The 20,888-nt window shown below is 42.6% G+C and overlaps 1 protein-coding gene across 1 annotated transcript in view; it reads right to left on the reverse strand.

The window, feature by feature from the left end:
* The window catches only part of SVEP1 (sushi, von Willebrand factor type A, EGF and pentraxin domain containing 1), a 132,385-nt gene extending 118,021 nt beyond the window's left edge, over positions 1–14,364 (reverse strand). Inside the window, exon 1 of the mRNA XM_051643182.1 lies at positions 13,791–14,364. Coding sequence (XP_051499142.1) covers positions 13,791–14,318 — 528 coding nt within the window. The 5' untranslated portion in view covers positions 14,319–14,364. The remainder of the gene's footprint in view (positions 1–13,790) is intronic.
* Between the last annotated feature and the right edge of the window lie 6,524 nt (positions 14,365–20,888).

Consider the following 20,888-nt stretch of genomic DNA (forward strand, 5'->3'; position numbering starts at 1 on the left):
TACCCAACCTTCTAAGTACTCAGGCTGAAATGTTCCACTTGGGATGTTTGTCTCAAGCAGCTTCAGTGAAAATGTCTTTTATTTTGAAAAACAAGATGAGGAAAAACATGTGTTCCATTCATAGTTACTTGTTTTTTGCAACCGTAGCATCTCTGAGCTTTGCAGAAGGAACTTTTAAGATGGGTATCACATTTATAATAAAGGTGGAAAAGTAGGCTTCAAACATACACAAATTGTGGAACCTGTGTAACAGAGGAAGAAACTACTACTTGCACAGGTTTGACAGACATAATGGAGATTGCCTATGCAATTCTCTGAAGATCCCACCTGCATGCAGCTTGCTCTAACAGAGTATGATTTCAATACATGATTATGTCATAAGAGCTACAGAGGGGGAAACAAAGCATAATTTTGGCAGGATATGGCTTTGCAATTACAGTAATATCCTTTTAAGAACAACTTACCCCTGTGCATAGCACAAAGCTGCAAACTTTGCAGGTGAAGGTAGTGGACAGCATGACACACTGCCCTGGTTTTTCAGCAGTATAATAAGAAGCAATAAAACTTCTGTATTTTCTCTAAATACAGGGACAAATACGTCTGTATGGTCAATGAACAAACTAGCTTGTGTCCCAGTACCTTAGCCAGGACACCATGAATCTCAGAAAGGACTATTTAATTCTGATTAGTAAACTAGCAGAAATCTCTGCTTTACAAAACTGGACTGCCACCAGTGCTCTCTGATCTGCTATGTAGAGTACACAAATCCTCCATGTCCTTCTGCGTGATCAAGAAAGGTTCCCTGGATGTAGGTCCTGTGAACCACAGTTTACTAAACCCTCTTGAAAAACACAGGTCATCAAAGTGGGAAGTGTCAGGAGAAGACCATTTTTAAGGGGCAAATAACTCCTTAGGCACATAAGCCAGAAATAAGGCAGCAGCTAATAGCTTTTCTCTTCTCTGCATCTGAAAGGGGCAGCACTGTCTTTGGGGCAGCACTTCTGCCACACACACAGGCACAAATTGAGTTAACAGGTAAGAAAGCATGAAGCTGTCTTTGCTCTGCCTGATGGACTTGAATATTCAGACACAAGTGGATCTGAGTAGAGAAGCAGACAGATGAACAGACAGGATTGCTACATATTGCCCCTAGAAATCAAAACAAAACAAAGCCACTGAAGAGCTTGGCCCTCATGTCTTGCAGCTGTAACTCTAGAAACAGAATCCCTGCTGTATAACAGTAGAGGAAAAAAAAAGGGAAAGGAAAATGAATTCAACATTCATTTGAGGGAGAAAAAATAAGTCATAGATGTATTTTTCAATCATCTGTATATGTCTGGTGGTCTAGAGTTTTGTTTCTTTCTGTGAAAGCAGTGACATAAGGGACAGGCCACCATCCAGAGTGGCTGACAATCCAACTAGCAGTTTGCATTGCTGTGCCTCTTCTCTCCAATATTTGTATGGCATTTCACGTAATTTTTGTTTCCTTTAACCCTGACTTGCATTCCTCTATTCCCACCTCTCCAGAAAGTCCTTTAAAAAGCTTCTTTTCCCAGCAGAAATTTAATCTATTTTAAAATGCCTGTTCACTTAATCACTAAACTTGTAAGCACACACAGTGCTTAAACAAGTATTTAACCAGTCCCCATCAACTTTATGGTCTCTGTCTACATAAAGATAACTTTTTTTCATTACAAAGCCTCGCAGAAGTTTCATAAATTGCCAGGTTCTTCAATAAATAAAGCTTAAAAGCCTACTACACAGTTCTCAGAAGTTAAAAGGACACTAAAAACTTTTTTATCGGCATGAATATCCACATCTGCTTCTGATTTTACCATAAAATAAAACTGAGCAGCAGCCATAACACAAAATAAGGTGCTGTATGACCTGTATAACTGAGAACACAGCCCGTTTGGTCACTACTATAAATTAGTAAGTGATAAGTACAAACCTAGCAAAATAATTAATACTCTTGATTATTGCAAAGAAATCCATGGGTCCACCAGAAACACCTTGTCTTTGACAATTTTAGTATCTATTTTCTTGTCTACATTTTTTTGACAGGAGTAATAGATCAGTCAGTTTCAGCAATCCTTCCAGATCTAAAATAAAACATTCCTTTTGCATTAGCAAAAAGTTATTACCATCTGTATTGTATTCATTCTCTGCTTAGTGTGTACAAATATCTGGCAGACTCGCCATTTCTTTCTGCCAGTAACAGTCCTTAGAACTAAAAAATGAAGTCTTGTGCAACAAAAAGGTTGTCGTACAAAATCCTGCTCTAGAAATTCACTACTGCAAGGCAAAATGAAATCCTGTCAGTACAGACATGAAATCAGCTGAATGTCTAACTTGTCTTTTCAATATTTACTTTGTAATATAAATTAGTAGAACTCAAGACTAAAGACTTCTTCAGCCATTTGACAGCCACAGCAATGATGTTGTCAAAGGTCCTTGGTTACTGTCTCAATTACATGTTCTGCATCTAACCCACAAAGATTTGATCTTGGGCCTAATCTCTGTCCTTACTCAGTGTTTTGCTTTTACAGAAGATTCTGACCATACAGTATTAGCTATTAATATATCTGTCTACAGGGGAAAAAAAAAACCCTAAACCCAACAAACACTAAAATGGGTTAATCTGTCTCATTTTACAAACTAAGCCTTAGATAATATCAGGCAGCCCCAGGATCCTTGCCAGAAGCTTGCCTAAAAAGGTGCAAGCCAGAACATAATTTTCAGTATGACATTATCCAAGCATTCATCACAAACATTACATTACTACTTATATATCTCATAGTGAATGCGCTACCTAAAGCTACTAAGGGAATATTATTTTTTTATAGGTCAAGAAGAACCATCAGAACTGAAACAGAAAGCTCTCCATTAAAAGAGCCATTCACTTCTACTATACCGCTATTCCACTTACACTGAATTTTTTTTCACCCTAGAAATTACACAAAACATGCACATCATGGGATGAGTTCTGAATGGAACAACATTATTGTTTTTCCCAGAGGATCACTTATTCGTTATAAAATAACTAATTACCATTTTATAATATTACAGAATAAATAACCACTTAAAAAACAATCACTTTAGTTTATGAATAAACTAAAAATGAATAAACAATATTTTATTACAGAAAACACTGCACAGATTTGATCTATAAATTCATCAGAATATTAAAATGGTATGTCTTCATTTCTCACTGATGGCTTCAGAAAGGGATCTGCATGTCATTAACAAAGGGAAACGGCAATGCTAAACCCTTTTGTGATCCTCATCCTTTGTTTCAAGGTTGCTTTGCTTTAATCCTTCCTGCAGGTAAAATAGTCCAAATCTGCTGGGAAATTTTAGGTAAATAAATATTTTGGAAAGAAAAAAAATCAGTACTGGGATGAACCAGACCTTTTGGTGGAAACGACGTTAACTTATCACTGAATTCTGAGCCATCCCAAAGAAGTTGGTCATCTCACAAGAGTAATGCAAAGCTAGGGGGTCACAACGATTGTTCTCCTTAATCATGATACAAATTGTTACTCCTCTACACAAAAGAGCAAGTTATACTTCCTCTGCCCCATCTCTAAAACAACAAAGGTCTCATTTCACCACCTTTCTTTTGGTCACTGAACACTGCTAGTTTCGCTGACCCACTCAAGTAAATCTTATTCCCTCTTTAGGTTTTGTAGGTTCTCCTTTCAGGAGAGGAACTAAGAGATATTCCACATTTCAGAGTGTTTGTCTTCTAAATGTCACCTTTCACCAATTTCTTCTGCAGAGCTAAACAAGCTCTAGAGAAGATGCTGTTACCTATATGGAAGAAAGTAACTAATCTAAAAGCTTTCCTTGAATATGCCCCTGGCAGAAGCTGCACTTAGAATTCAGGGAAAAGATGCACCTTGGGGATCAATCTGAATATTTAAAAAGTGCTACAAACAATAGGCTGTTGAAGATAACAACTTAAAAAAATAAAAATTAATTACTTGAAATACAGTGTTTTCATGGTGGTCTAGACTTGCATTATAATGATTTTCACTTCAGTTAAATAATGTACTAGCTCTACAAATTATGTTCTCATGGTTAATTTATGCAACACTGGGAGTGTCAGCAAAATACTGTGCTTCATCTGTGCTTGTATCTTTTAATCTTTTCTATCCTTTTCACCCCCTTAATCTTCAACCTTCATCTTCTCTTTCCACAGTGTCACCCTTGCTGCATGTAAGTCATCTGTCACTTGTCTTTTACCTTTTTCCTTTTACCTTTTACCCTTTTCTATGTGCTTTTTGCATAACTGGGAATGAACTTTCCAATTTCTTGACTCACTCTTTCACAAAAGCATTAGGACTGTTGGATCTGGTGAGCTGAAATCAGGTGGCTTGCAGTTCTGAGCTCTGAATTAAAATCAACACAATGCACCTAGTTTCCAGGAAACAACTAATAAACATATTCTTCATCTTCCACCATTCGGAGGTCTTCTAAACGGGACACTGAAAGACAAGGCACATCATGTACATATCCATTTCCTCAGCTCTTGGTACTGTACAACCTTTTAACAAGTTTATCAGGATTTTTAGAAGTTGCTGGAGGCCTTACATGCTGCTATGCCGTAGGCTATACTCAAAGTATCATCTTGCTAACAGATCTCAGTTTGATTTGAAAAATGAAAAATCCTAGTTTTCTTTGGGTGTGAGCAATTTCCATCTTAATATAACCAAGATGTTACTTGATTTCTCTAGTACTACTCTGGTCTTTTGCTAGTAATAAAAAAGGGACTCAAAAATATTTTACTGAATATGTAACTATTCTTCATGGATTTTCAGACCAAGAATTCACACCCCTATTGACTAGTGCATCTGCCAAATAAATTTTCTTTTGTGTTCATTTTAGACAGTCATTACTTTAAAAAAAGCAGGGAAAAAAGCTGAATAGAATCATTAATTCCAAAAGGACAAACACAATTCATGACCTGGCCCATCTATTGCCAGATGTCATGGCTCAGTTATCTTCTGAATATCTTATTTTGCTCCAGGACTGCTAGAATGGAGAAACATGAACACACAGTTAACCCTGATAAGAGCTGTCCCAGCCTGACTGGGTGTGGGGGAGTGTTTGGGAGAGAAACATGACAGTCAGTTGGACTCCTTGCATCACTGTTTATACTGCATTTGCTTAGCAGAGCACCACAGCTCTGAATGCCAAAGCTTTTTACAGACTCCCTGTCAGATTCAAGGAGGTTCTTCATCTTCCTGGTTGAGGTTACCAGAGAGACCCCGAACCAGAGGAGACATCATAATTTTAACAGAAGCTATTGTTTTGAATTGTGTTAACATCACAGAGAAGTAAGTAGCTGAAAGATTTGAACAGGGATCTGGTCACCCGTAGAGCCTAGCTGTTGCAAGAGGCAATAGCACTTTTAATTTCTGCTCCCTAGGACAGTCAGAAAATTCTGAGCACCACAAACATTGTCTCATTTGCAAAATCTAACTTTAATATTCCAGTAACAAGTGGATCTGGAGGATAAAGGCTAAAAATGTGTCACAGCACATGCAAAATATATTACATACAGAATATTCATGCTGAGATTTGTGTCAGGAAATACTGCTACATATTATATATTTTACTAGAAAGGGCTCTCCTAAGTCTAGGAAATTAATTAAAAAAAATAATAAATTATTTTGTCCTGACTTCTTCAAAATTTAATGCCTGGAATTTTTTTTCTACTCTCAGAACAAACCCCTTAGTGGCTTTCCTGGTTTGTCTTTGTATCTCTGGCATAAAATACATGGCAAGACAGATTTTTCTGTGAAGGTGCTAACTATTAAGGACTGGGGATCTGAAGGTACTTAACTGTTAGATCCTTCCAGCAAAGGCTCTGAGACAAAAGGATAAAAAATGGTTTTATCATGAAAAGTAATCTCCTGAAACATTTATGAAAACATCATCCAGATACCATAGGGATGAAAGGTTTCATTTGCTGTGCTGTTAGTTCTGCTATTGTATCAGTAAGACTTGCATTAATTCCTGCAGCATTGGCACGTGTTCCTCACCTTTCCTCTGCCTGTGTACGTCACACTGGGAAATGGCTAAAGGCTTTGTGGTACTATGCTGTAAATAAAGAGTCTGCCTTCTGAGGGATGCCTGTCTGGGCAGATACGCAACACGTGGATACTGTCATACCTCTTTCACTTTGTATCCCTAGAAATTCTTGCTTCACACATGTCTGGTTGACAGAACACAGGTCAGGAGGGCCACTGTACACCATACAGTGGAGATCCCTTCAGGCAGGAACATGCCTCTCAGTTCTTATGGCTAGAAGTTATGAAAAATGTCAGATGTGCTCTGATCATATGACCTTGTACGGCTTTGGATTAGACCATCTTCCTGCAGCCCTAGGAAACAGATAGGTACCAAGACAAGGAGCTGCTAGCCAATAGTAAGTGTTTTCTTGCTGGTGTTGCACAACTCAGCAATGACAGTCACAGAACACCCTTCTTTGTGCTGAAAGGAGAATGTTCTACAGTTTCCCATTTTTCCAGAAAGTTATAGTTCTTTGCCTTTGTCTGTTAAATGCTTAGCACTTAGCAACAACTCAAAACATCATCAAGGCTAGAATATGTTAACAGTGGTGGAATGGATCAAAATGAAAGGGTCTTTCATAAAAACACAAAGTAAACTTCAGATGTCTTATTTCCAAAACTTCTGTAAAATCCACCCCATTACTATAATACACTGGCCATTTGCACAGTTCCTTGGGATCTCTCGCTGTAATAGTCTATCTGCTCCTGAAAAGCCCCCAATGCACACATGGCATGTCCTATTCAAAGCAGATGAGAAAGTCTGAAAATGTCAGCTCATCACTGTATCATTCAACAATATCCCACACAGCATCACTAACAGGTACTCCTTATGCGTGGTGGTCACAAAGCACTCTATGCAGTTATGTGAGGCATCAAACAGTACACCCATAACAACCATTTCAGTCTTAAGACTTGATGAAGGATGTTTAGAAAACAGAGACAGTCAACTGGAAACTAGTAACACTTGATGCACTTCCACGGAACTACAAGATCTTCATGAAGACCCAGCTTTAGATTTAATCTATCATGTCTTCAAATTTCTTCCTTCTGCTGTCTAGAACCACAAACACCTTTGAATACCATGGATCAATCTCACAGTACTGCAACAAGCAATAAACAATATGCCATAAGGAGTACCTCAAAAATTAAAGAACAAAAAGAGAACTGTAACTTCAAGTTCTCAAGCTTAAGAATGGATTTGCCATTCTCCGGGCCACTAAGCTGCCTGAACAAACTCCTTGGGCAGAATTTGTACAAAAATGTAAGCTTACATGGTAACATGAATGCCTTTGAGCCAGGTTTTAGTAAGCCATAAACTTTGCATGAAAATATTGTAAACCATTCAATCTGACAACAATTCTTTACATAAAACATTTTGCATTGCTGCTACTTATTCTTAGTACTAGTATGAACTTATTGTTGGAGCATATTCAAAGGTATAAAAACTGTGGTTTGGGAGGGCATGCAGTCCCAAGTGTTAAAGAAAAGTGACAATTCATTAAAAAGCAACAAAGATCAGAATACTCGCTAGTACTTTCTGCCTTTTTTTTATCAGCACCACCAAGTATATTGCTTTTAGGGATACTGCAGAATGAAGAAAATGGAGAGTGATGGAGTCAGAACAGGTGTTCAAATCAGGGTCTACAGCTATCTATGCATCTGCAGCTTCCTACATACTCAATGGAGAGAGAGACATAGGAATAAAGGGCTTCAGCACACCTAATGAAGAACTGTCATACTGAAGAGCTGAACATGGGGACAGCCCTACCAAGGGTCACTACTGGTATAAAGACTCGCAGGATGAGGCACTTCAGTCTGTGTCTGAAGCCACTGTACCTCACACTGATGAACCCAGTTAACCTCAATCAACTGGCGAGGCAAAAGGGTGCGCAGCTGAGAGCTGGGCAGAAAGGAATCTAATATGGTTCAACACGAGTAAGTGTAGAGTACCAAACCTGAGGAGAAAAAACACCATGCACCAATACAGATTATGGACTGACCTGCTAGAAAGCAGCCCCATGGAGAAGGACCTTGGGGTCCTGGTGGACAACAAGTTATCCATGGGACAGCAATGTGCCCTGGTGGCCAAGAGTGCAAATAGTATCTTGGGATGCATTAAGAACAAGCAGGTCAAGGGAGGTTCTCGTCCCCCTCTACTCTGTCCTAGTAAGTCCACATGTGGAGTATTGTGTCCAGTTCTGGGCTCCCTAGTTCAAGGGGGCAGGTATATACTGAAAAGGGTCCAACTGAGGCTAGAAGGATGATTAAGGGACTGGAACATCTGTCATTTGAGGAAAGGCTAAGAGATCTGGGGCTGTTTAGTCTGGAGAAGAGAAGATTGAGAGGGGACCTTATTAATGTCTATAAATATCCAAACGGCAGTTGTCAGGAACAGGCCAGTTTCTTCTCAGTGGTGCTGTCTGATAGGACGAGGGGAAACGGTACCCAGTTACAACATAGGAAGTTCCACCTCAACATGAGGAAAAACTTAATTACTGTGAGTGTCTGAGCACTGGAACAGGCTGCCCAGAGAGGTGGTGGAGTCTCCTTCTCTGGAGCCTTTCAAGACCCATCTGGATGTGTTCCTGCTGTAGCAGAGGGGTTGGACTCAATGATCTTCAGAGGTGCCTTCCAACCCTTGTGATACTATGAATCTATGAATTTTCGGAGCACAAACAGACCAATTTCCAAATAAAAGGCATTCAATCAAAGACAATCTTAATGCTCTTTAGCCCTGTATATGATGCTAAACAGAGCACTTTTCGCCTAAGCCATCCAAGAAAGGAACTACTTAGTAACTTCTTAAGGTAGTCCCATTTCAGGCTAGAATTAAAGGCAATGAACAATGTACAGATGTGTATTTTGCCTCTGACCCTGCTGTATTAATCTTGTGAGCAAATTCTACACAAGACCGCAGCACAAACATTTCCACAAACATTACACTGATTAAAAATGGTTATTTCGAGCTGACACTAATGATAGCTGACAGGAACTCCACTTTCAATTTGGTCAGTAATCGCTAACTACCAGCTCTGTGATTTCAAAGCGACCATGGAACTAAACAGGGTTGACTCCAGGTTTTTTTTTCACTGTAACCTTTAATACAGATTCCTAGGCCATCTCATAATTTAAGAGAGGCCCTCTGCTGCCAACTAGTCAGTTAGCTCCAGCTGACATAAGCCATCATCAGATTTTTAGAACACAATGCCAGAGACAGGCTAGAATCTGCTGCTCTCATTATTAGCTGCTGATTTTGCTGAGGTGATAAGAATAAAAATTTACAAGCACATTCTTGCTAAACAGACCACATACATGACTCTAAATGCCCATATTCTCAGTGAGTGGGTACTACTGTTTTCAAATAAAAAATATATATAAGCCACTTACATGGTAAGAGAAGACTTTAAGATTCCTTTGATTCAACTATTTTTTTAATTTCAAAAAGAGATTCTGAATCTGAAAATGCATTGACAAAAAAAGCCCATTATCCTAGAGGGTAACAATGCTGCATCTTGTACTGTTGTGCTTTTGACATACACAAAACCTCCATTACTTATTTAAACAAGCATTAAATAAGCATTAGAACTGTTTATCTTAAATTGATATGTGCTTACATTCTTTTGAGGGCCGTTTTTTTTTCATATTTGTTAATTGGATGACAACAGAACACTGAATTTGACATGCTGGTTGGCCATTTGTCATGCTCTCTCAACACCAGGTTAGATACAAAAGCCAGACTTTAAAGACCAGATATTCAGAAAATGTGTCACCTTACTCTCTAGGTGCTGTGACAAACCTTCCACTTACATACACCACTGACTGTAATGCAGTGAAGATGTACTACAAAAGCAAAAAAGCCCAACTTTTTAGTGCAACAATTGTTGAAACAACACAGAGAAGTTCTCAAAGCCTCCCTCAGCTACTTCTTTGCCAAGTCTTTTAGAACAACTGACCTGTCAGTTTAAGGTTGGGCACCACCTCTGACTTCAGCTCAAGAGCTGTGCACACCTACAACTTCCATGTTCAGTTTTGCAGAGAAATACTTCCCTTTTTACTTTCCCTTGAAGACAGAAAGAAGCCTGTTGTCTTAGAGGCAGTTCCTATTATTTTGTCAAGAGGCTGCCACAAGGAGTACTTTAAATAATCTGCATTTTCACCTTGGTCCACAATGATCAGTGTGGCTTCCGGATGTGTAAACTGTTCATCAATAAAGATGGCAAAACAATGCTGGCACATACGCAACTGTGATTCTTGAATGCTAAGACAAGAACACACCATTAAACTTCCACCACTGTACAATGATCCCTCATTTCTGTTTCATTATGGATCTGGCAACAAATGTATGTCTGACATTAGCAGTGGTTTTCTGTCAGGATCAGAGGCTCCAATCCAGGTGCCTGCAGCTATGAAAGTCAGCATGTCACTCTAGTGAGCTTTATGAGCTTTAGACGTATTCCTTAATCAGCAGCAACAGTGCTTGCTCAAACCTGTTTGTACTTCCTTCAGTTTTGCTTGAGTTCTTCCACTTGGTCACAACAGCTCTGCAGTTCTCCCATAATGCATTAAGAAATCTGCTTAACATAAACTGTATGTTGCTTGTGCCATCCCACCAACCCTGTGTGAAAAACTGAAATCAAAGAGTTTTGAATGAGTAAGCTTAATTTCCTCCCCTTCCTTAGACTGTTTGCATGTGCCTTAAAATAAAGACAGCTGAACAAAAGCACTTGTTGGCTCATGTGTGGCAGAAAATCCCAAACAGAGAATGCTTGGGCTGGAAGGGACCTTTAAAGGTCATCTAGACCAACCTCCCTTGCAGTAAGCCTCTTCAAATAGATCAGGTTGCTTAGAGCCCCATCAGGTGTGACCTTGAACATCTCCAGGGATGGCATCTTCATCCCCTGTCTGGTCAACCTGTTTCAGTGTTTCACCACCCTCACAATAAAAATGGATTGCAAAAATGAACACTGATGGAAGTGCAGCCTTCTTCCTTTCTCATCAGGGCAACGTCTCTTGCTGCTGTCTTTGGTGGTGCATCCTTCATATTTCTGTGTACCTCACAGAATTTATCTTTAATCTGCTGGATAGGAATGTCAAAGTGTGGTCCACATAGCGAAGATAAGCATGGACAGCTCTGACAAAACACAGAAACTCTGCAGTAAACCTCTTTATGAAGCACCTTTAGAGAGGATGCAAAACTGCAGTGTCAAGGAGAAACCCCCTGTGTTTTCAAAGATGGACATTACAAGAATGTGCAGCCGCTTGTAAAACGGAGTCACTCTGTTTTTATGATGATGTTACATCAACTGTTTTGCTGCCACAGGTTCTGAGACAGCAATGGCTGATTAAGCCTTGCTCCTGTTCACTCATGCTCCCAGGTCAGCCACTGGCTGGCCTGATGACCTTGCAGAATTCACTTATCTCTCTGCCTCTTTGGTTTCTGTAAGAACTGCTACAGACCTCAATTAATAACTTCAAGATCTACCAATGAAGAGTGCTGCAGGATGACTTAAGTGCTGGGATTATTCTAACAAATCCTTTTCCTTCATTTTCTGCTACGACAACACATAACTGATAGTATTTCTAGGAGTTTGTCATGCTTAGCAGGCACTTTTGGTTTCGGAAAAGAAGCACAGAATTCTGGTTAGCAGCACAAGAAAGCCCACATTAAAGTGTAAAAAGAAAAAAGAGACATTTTAGGAAAGTGGAAGAAGAAATAATTATGGTTGTACCAAAAGACAGTTAAAAATAAAGGATGGCAGTGTAACAGTCCAGCGTGAACAATTTAGTTATACTTAAAATACTTCACTAGATTATTTCCGATAGTATTATATCAAACTTAGAACAGTAATTTTCTGCAGAGTCCTTAGAAAGGACAATAATCCTCAAAGCTGCAATATGTCTTACATGAAGAAGACTTACCAAAGAAAACCACAGTACAGTATCTTTAACCAAGAAAAAGCAAGCAGACCAAAATGTAACCTTGTCATTCTATGACAATTCTCCTTCCACCCTGCAGATATTTTTATTTCCACATTCTTATGAGACCACATTGTAAAATAACACTGACACTTTTGCAGACACAAGATTTAGATGGGCTCATAAAACTAAATTATAGGTTTCTGAAGGGAATTTTTGGTATTTCATTCAAATTTCCATTTCAAATATAGGATTAGTCAAGATGCCATATCAAGAGAACAGATGGTATTTCTTAAGCTTGTTTTATTTGTAATGGTTATTATTAACTCGTATCATTAAGTTTTACACACAGCACCCTGGGATCGATCAATATTGAAACCTGACTTCACAGTGCAAGACCTAACATAGGGATGTCTTTTCCTAAAGCTGGCTTTCCACCTGAAACCCTAAGCCCACTAGACAATGGTCTTGCTTTCTTCTGCCAAATGTATAGAGAACAAATGTTGCCAATTTCATTCGCCCAGCACTGATTGATGCACCTCTTGCAGTTTCATTCATCAGCTCCAAATGAGAGCACCTAAGATGCTTCAAGTACACCCAATGCGTAGATACATGACACTACCAGAAATTAGACTTAAAACTAACATAAAATTAGACTTCATTTGGGTATGTTTCTGCACACCGAGGCCAAATGGCAAGAAACAGCCCAGTCTAGCCTTGTAAAAAAGCTTCTAGAGTAGACCAGCTGTCCATATGCCATCTACTGGTAAACCTTACCAGCATTTTCAAGTGCCAACGCATGCCCAGGAACTGCCTAGACCAAATTTGTGCTGTGTAACAACTTAACACCACAGATGATTGTGTTCCAGTGTCTAGAAAGACTCCTGGATGTTTCTATTTATTGGTATACTACACACAGCATAGGGGCACCTATGTCTGTCATCAGCAATTAAAATAGTCACCTGGTGACAGTATATAGATATCTCTGACTGCTGATAGCTATTGGGTACCCAAGTCCTGCTGCCAAGAAACAAGGCAGACGTTGCAGGATGCCAGACTTGACTCATATTTATCACTCTGAAATCGAGACATCGACTCCATGCTCTTTCAAAGAGTGAATTTCACACATTTGTTTGCAAGGGCAACAGAAAACATAGGAGCTGCAGGCAGAGACAGCACAGGAAGATGCTTACTAGTTGCCCTAACCAGACTATTCTGTGTCCCACACCACTCCGTTCCACATCCCACTAAACAGCCCTACACGCCTCGACACCGAACAGCACGCAGAGCCACACACCCACACCACGGGCTATGCACCACACCGCACACCAAGTCACCCAGCCTCAGCACCACACACTGCTGTGCCCCACGCTTCGCCGCCCCTCGCCTCACCTGCCCAGCTTGCCACAGCGCACCCCGAGCCCACCGCACTGCACCCCACCACCCCCGGCACCTCACGGCACCACCGCGCCCCTCGCCAGCAACCTCAGGCAACCATCGGACACCCCACCTCACACCCACACGCGCTCTTTACCGCACACCCCTCACGGAACCACCACCTCCCTCACCGCACACCTCACGGAAACAACACACGCCTGAGCTCCCAGCTAGATGCACTCTTCACCACACGCCCTACCACACCCCTCACGGAAACACTACTTCCCTCACCACACACCCCGTGGAACCCCTGCCTCTCTCGCCACACACCTCCCAGTGCCCCTCACCACAACCCTCCCCCCACCCGACGGCCCGCACCCCCCGCACCGCCCGGCGCGGCACCACCCCCGCGCTCACCGCCGCCTGCTGGAAGGCGCCCTTGGTGTAGGTGCCGCCGCCGCGGTAGGTGATGGCGGGGATCTCGCGTCCCAGCAGGGCGCACTTGTGCTGCTGCGGCCGCCGCCGCGAGATGTAATCCACGCGTGGCACCACGTTGCTGCGGGAGGAGAAGGTGACAATGGCCACGCGCGTGGCGGCGGGCACCACGGGGAAGTCGGAGAGCAGCTTCTTGACGAACCGCAGCTCGCTGAGGAAGTTGGCCGGACCCACGCTCGACGACTCGTCCACGAGGAAGACCAGCTCCAGCCTCCCGCTGCGCGCCCGCAGCCGCCGCACCTGGCGCTTGAAAGCCCGGCCCAGCTTCTCCACTTTGCTCTCCGTCGTGTCGGGCAGCGGCGGCGGCGCCGCCAGGGCAGGCGAGGCGAAGGTGGGGCCGCGGGAGAGGGCGCCCGGCGGGACACCCGCCCGGCCCTGCGGCGCCGACGGCGACAGCGACAACGACAGCGACAGCCCCCCAAAGCAGCAGAGAGCCACCAGGGGCCACATCGCGGGGTGGCGGGCGCGGACGCCGGCAGCCGCGGTAGGAGAGCGGCTGGTCGCCCCTGGACGCCCCACCTCCTCTTTCCTCGGAGGGGCGGCCTGCTTCCCTGCCTGCCTCCCCGCCGGCTCCCGCAGGTATCCGCGCCCTTTAATCCCCCCGCGGGCCTCCCCCGCGGCTGAGGCGCTGCCCCTCGCACGCCCCCGTCTCAGCTGCCCCCCCCACGGCCCCTCGCCTTTCGGTAATCAGCTTCTCCCCCCAGTCCCTCCCCGCCCCTCTGCCGCCCCGTCCCGCCCCGATGGGTCCCACACGGCTGGCGGGGGCCAGCCCGGCAGCAGGGGGGCGGCTGTCACTGGAAACCGCCGAGCCCAAGCGGCGCGGTGCTGCGCTCCGGAGAAAAGGCGGAAAAGCCCTCAAAACCGAGGAGCGCCTTTTCGGCTCCTCCGCCGCGGGACCTGGAGCTGCCGCTGGCAGGGACGGAGGAAGGTTTTGCACTAACACGCGCTGAATTAATCGTGATTAATTTAGCCCTTTGTTTTGCGGGGAGGATGCGCTCGCGGCTGGGAGGTTTGGCAGGGGGAAGGCTCTGTTCCCACTTCTGGCCCTGTCACAGTCTCCTTCTCATGTTCAAGGGGACCCTTCACCTGTGGACTCAGTTTTCCAACTTAAAATATGCAGCAATACCTGAGTGATGAGCGTCTCACTGAAGTGATGTTGAGATGTCTGGATATGTGGGGTGAGTGTGCTCAAGGGTATGTGCATGAAGGGCTGGGTCACCATCTCCATCAGTACATCTATGTGTGTTTGTAAGTATGTATGTGCACGGATGTACCAACATTGACAATAGTTTTCCATGGTTGTTATGAAAAATGCCTGGTAGCCAAGTTTGAGATTACAAGCTACTGCTTGGGAGGGTTCCGGCAGTGTCCTGCTGTAACTGAATCACACTGGGAGACAGAAGCACTCCCAAAGAGACCTCCTGCCTGAATTCAGAACCCACTCCCCCTTCAACCAACCTTTGTACAGATTTCGTTCTCTATACTGTTATGAGGCAATAACTTGGGTTAATTTTATTCACTAGTTTAGCATTAAACAGTTTTCTGTCTATTCAACTCAATTTCTAGGAGTAAGTCTTGGAAAAATTCCATTGGGATAGATTAGCCATGTAAACCTATTGATTGCAACTTTCTGCCTTTCATTGGTATTTTTCCTTCCTTTATTAATTTTCTAGTCCTCCTCTCTGCTTGAGTTTTCTTTTGATGACATTTCACAGTGCCACAAAATACACAGGTACATTGGTGTGTTTGCAAGTCAACCCCCATGCTTGCATTTAATTGAATTATTTACTCTTTCTTCACCAGGGTGTCAGTTGATGGAAAACTGATCCAATACTGTCCCTTTGACTTTCCAGCAATACTCAGATTCCACTGCAAATGACAAGAGACTAACTGACAGAAAATATAATTTAATTCGGAAAATGATGCATCTTATAGATGTTTCCAACATGTTTTTACATTTATGTAGTAGTCTGAGTGCTTCACAAAAGTATGTTTCTTAGGTATACTTTTGCCACTTAGCACTTGAAGATAGCAACCAGACACTCTTTACAGAGACTTACGTATAGAGTCATTTTGGTACTGAAGTATGTGCAGCATGGGCTGGATCAGTTAATCTGTTTGTTCTCACATGACAGCACAAGTTTAGGCTGCAACATCATGCCAGGACTGTTCTGCTTTTCCTTTACAGAATCAGAATTACTGAAGCTGGAAAAGACCTCTGAGATCATCAAGTCCAGCCTATGACCTAACACCACCACATCAGCTAGACCATGGCACTAAGTGCCACAACCCATCTGTCCTTAAACACCTCCAAGGATGGTGACGCCACCACTTCCCTGGACAGCCCATTCCAATGTCTAATCACCCTCTCCGTAGGAAGTTCTTCCTAATATCCAACCTAAACCTCCCCTGGAGCAGCTTCAGGCCATGCCCTCTTGTCTTGTTGCTAGTTGCCTGGAAAAAGAGCCCAGCCCCCTCCTGACTACAACCTCCCTTCAGGTAGTTGAAGAGAGTGATAAGGTTCCCCCTGAGTCTCCCCCAGGCTAAACAACCCCAGCTCCCTCAGCCTATCCCTATAAGACTTTCCTTCTAGTCCTTTTACCAGCCTTGTTGCTCTCCTCTGGACCTGCTCCAGCACCTCATTATCCTTCTTGAAGTGAGGGGCCCAGAACTGGACACAGTACTCAAGTTGAGGCCTCACCAGTGCAGTGTACAGGGGGAGAATCACATCCCTACTCCTGCTGGCCACATTATTCCTGATACAAGCCAGGATGCCATTGGCCTTCCAGGCCACCTGGGCACACTGCTGGCTCATGTTCAGCTGGTTGTCAACCATCCATTAGGTGGGTCACCCAGTCATAGAAGGAGATGAGATGGGTCAGGCAGGACCTTCCTTTCCTAAACCCGTGTTGGCTGGGCCTGATTCCCTGATTGTCTTATAGATGCCACTTGATGGCACTAAAGATGATCTGCTCCACAACCTTGCCAGGCACTGAGGTCAGGCTGACAGGCCTATAGTTCCCCGGATTCTCCTTCTGACCCTTTGCGGATGGGCATCACATTGGCCAACCTCCAGTCATCTGGGACCTCCCCGGATCATTGGTGATGGCTTTGTATCAGCTGGCAACTTTCTTGTCTTGAAAGGGGTAGCTGACCACCAAAATCTCCAGCAAGTTATTTGCACTGTTGGTCTTTGGGGGATTAAATAAGTGATGCTGCAATTGCACTCAGAGTGGTCTGAGTTACACCACTAATACAGCTTACAGTGCTCTTCATCTGTGTTTTACTGGGTTAGAGATCATGTCAGTCTTTGCACAGACCAGAGTGAAAGAACATAAAAAGGCAGCCAAGAAGAGGACCTGCAAATGAAGGAAATGCCTGGTTTCTTCAAGGTACTCCTAATCGAAGTGGATTGCGACAGTTAGAATGTGCTGCTTTTAGTCCTGAGTGCTCAGGTCATAACAAGTAATTTTCTCTAGGGGGTTTTGTTTGTTGGAAAGCTGAATGTTCATTTGTTTTTCCCATGTTTTTGTAACACCAGATTTAAATTTATAATTGCGACACATTTTAGGACTCAGAAGCAAAGGGAAGGAGGATGAATCGGAAACATTTTTAGCAAAGGAAGAACAATTCTTCTCCATGGCCAGTTTTCATATGCAGGTCCTGTACTGCCAGTGTGGAAGACTGCAATCAGGTATGACTAGTATGACTAACTGTGTGAATACAGCAATTAAATTCAATCTTAGCCATCTCATCAGAATTATGAATGCAAAAAGTAACAGGGCAAATTTAAATTAGTCTTTGATACACGCACAGTATGTGAAAATGCATCTCTCCCCCTAGGTCTCGCAGGCCCCACAGTCATGCTGTACAGAAGCTCTCACTAGTTCAGTAGAAAGCTGTACTTGTATGTGTAAAGGCAACAGAGTGAAGTCATCAATTCAGGATATATATGTATTTGTTACACAGGAGGATCACAGTAGAAACGGAGTAAATAGGTGAACAGCTAAGCTCTGACTGGGTGCAAGACTGAGACCCTAGCATTGGACAGATGTGAAGCAAAGTCCACAAAAACTAAGTGGTGATGGGAAATTTCATTTCAATCCATGGATAATTAGAGTGCAAAAGACTTCAAAAAGAATGACCTCTTAAGTGGTGAGTCTCTTAATATGTTTGCTATTGTGTATAACACAGGTAACTTTCTTTAAAATCAGTGGCATTCAACCTTTTTGTGCAGAGGAGACACTAAATTCAGCTTGACAAGATACTGTGAGAACTTAGCATCTAATAAACATGATCTAATGGTAAGAGGGAAAGAGTGATCCTAAGTATTCCAGTGTGTTCCTGACATTATTTGATTAAACTATAGAATAATTTATGGAATAAACCGAAACTTTAAAAAGTTTGGGTTCAGCCTGTAAAATCACCAGGAAGGTATTTTATCCATGGGGTTATGCTTGCAAGAGAAAAAGTAATCTTGCAGATGGTGGAGGAGGTCGTGTGTGTGCGTATAAGCAGCAAGCATTATGTTCACTATATGTTCACTAAGCTTTTCTGAAAGCACCAGTTCCAGGGGAAATCTCTGTTCTAATGAAATTGCCTTCTTCAAGCCTGCCTGCCAGCTCTTTACAAATCCTTTCCATGTTGATGAGCTTAAGCCCTCTGCTTTTGATGGTCTTTTCCCTGTTGTATTCATGCCTATTATTTGTGCTTTGGTTCCTACTGATTTGTAGCAGATGGGGAAGTGAAGAGCAGAAGTTTTTCCCACTTTAAGCATCTCTGAAGGTCAAAATATCTGCCCTGGGCTTCACTACATGAACAGAAAATGCAGGTTTTCGTCTGATGGTAATTCGCACAAGAAGGTGGTGCTGGACTGTGACTATTCCATTACAAAACAGCAGGTAACAAAAACCAGTAGATCTTGTGAGTAATCTGCCTTTGTCATGTGACAGAGAGGGCTGGCTGGTCCTGAAAAGGAAAGCTTAAGAGCAGCATTTCAGCTGCTTTGACAGTCACATTCCTGTATCTCTTTAATTGTCTTAATAAAGTCCACAATCTTCAAGAATACCAATAATTCTATACTGTCTCCCCGCAAGATCATATGGTCATTTGACGCTACCCTGCTTACTAAACAAAAGGGAAATCTTTACTCCTGGATAAAATCCTTCTGCAAACAAAACAGACTGAGGATTGCTGTCCTTCAGCCAAATAGCTTCTTGGTTGAATTACTTAATGAAACATGGCCAAGCATCTTTCCAAATATGGAGAAGAAAATAATTCTGTTCCTCCCCCTTTGTATTCCCTCAAATACAGCTGGACAGAAGATACCCTTGTACTCAAGTCACATGATATTTGTGTCTGCAGGGACAATGCTGCAGTATCTCATACCCTACAATTTTTGGAGGAATGCAGGTAATTTTTGTCTTTACAGTAAAAATGTTCTGTTAGCAACTTTGTGCTACAGGGGAAACACAGCCACAACTGGAACGTTGTGTCTTATGCAGGAATCTTGCAGCATTCTAAATTTTATCAAAACCAGAGATAAAATGACAGCTAAAGAACAGAAATGAGAACCTGATGTTACTTAAGCTTGTTCTAAGCCTCCCTGCTCAAGCACAGTGTCCATCTGGGAGAAATCTCACACAATACGGAGCTAGCAGAGCCAGACTTCTTTCTTCCGTTTCAGCCACTGGCAGGGTACAGGACTGCTCTGTGCTGTCCACTTCCCTTTGCAGATGTCAGGCAGTATTTCAACTGGGAGTGTTTAGGACTCTGTATGAGGAGTAAAGCTTGCAGGAATAGTATTTATAGAGTGAGAGGAGAAATACTTGCATTCTCAGAAAATGTTTTCTGAAATCTGCCACTAGGGAGCTGTATATGGTATTGGGGGAGGAGTGCCAGTCCTTGGTAGGTGACATCCAAAGTCTTCACGATTTAAATGAAAGCAGCAGAACTGTTCTAGGAGGTGGGAAGAGGAAGAAGGGGCTTTGGGAAATTGCTTCTTTCTCTTTCCTGCTGCACCTTTTAGGGAGAAGAGATAACAGGTCCAGCTCCTGAGTTCTGGAAAGGAAGTTCTCTCCTAACCTCTGAGAACCTTCACCTCACAGCACTGCCTTTACCTGCCTACACCTCTAGCTACAGTTTTCATTCCCTGCCCTCATTTTGTCATTCCAATGACAAAAAAACAGGCCAAAATGCAACGTTGCTGCAGAGCAGAGTCTGTCCTTGAGAGCTCACTACAATAGGATGTGTTGCCGGGACATGCTACCTCAGCAGTTTTTTACTTTCTTACTTTTTTTTTTTTTTAGTGGCAGTAGTGAAAGGAGCATGGGGGAGAGATCAGGATGTATTTTTCAGTACTAAGGTACCACAGCTAGGCAATCAAGATCTTAGGAATGAAAAATGAGTGGCTTTTTTTTTTTTTTTTTTTTAATGTTTTGGTCCTCAGCCCTTGGCTTAAACAATACATGAAGTAACATGCCTGGAAGAAATAGCGAAAAATTCTCTGCAAAAATAAAAGTACTTTCAAAAAGGAGAAGAAAAAAGAGACTGATATCCTAAATTATCACCTCTTTTATCACTAAAAAGCTAGGATAGATACTTTGCCATGCTTTCAAATGGCAGTAATTCACTGGTTTTGATTATTATAAGATTAATTGTTTGGGGCTAGAAACTTGAAGTTCAGACTTCCCACGTAAATTGTTTAAACACACACAAATTGAGGGCAGTCAGTTTTGATTTATACATGAAAATCCCATTGACACCTCTGGGATTTCTGACACAGACTGAAGAGAGTACGTGGCCCTTAAATGAGGGCAAAATGTCTGTCCACATGACTTCGGAAAAAGTTTATTATGTAGGAGGAAAAGAGTCAGTCTGCCAAAAGTTTCTCCTTTCAGGCAGAGGTCTGGGTGTTCTAGCCTTCAGCAGAGCAAACAAGTAGTTGAATGATCCAAGCTATGGGTTATTAGTTCAAGCTATAAAAAAAAAGAAAAACAAGATTCATATTGCTCTGCGGTA

Source organism: Apus apus, chromosome Z, assembly GCF_020740795.1.
Source record: "Apus apus isolate bApuApu2 chromosome Z, bApuApu2.pri.cur, whole genome shotgun sequence".
In the NCBI taxonomy this organism is placed as follows: domain Eukaryota; kingdom Metazoa; phylum Chordata; class Aves; order Apodiformes; family Apodidae; genus Apus; species Apus apus.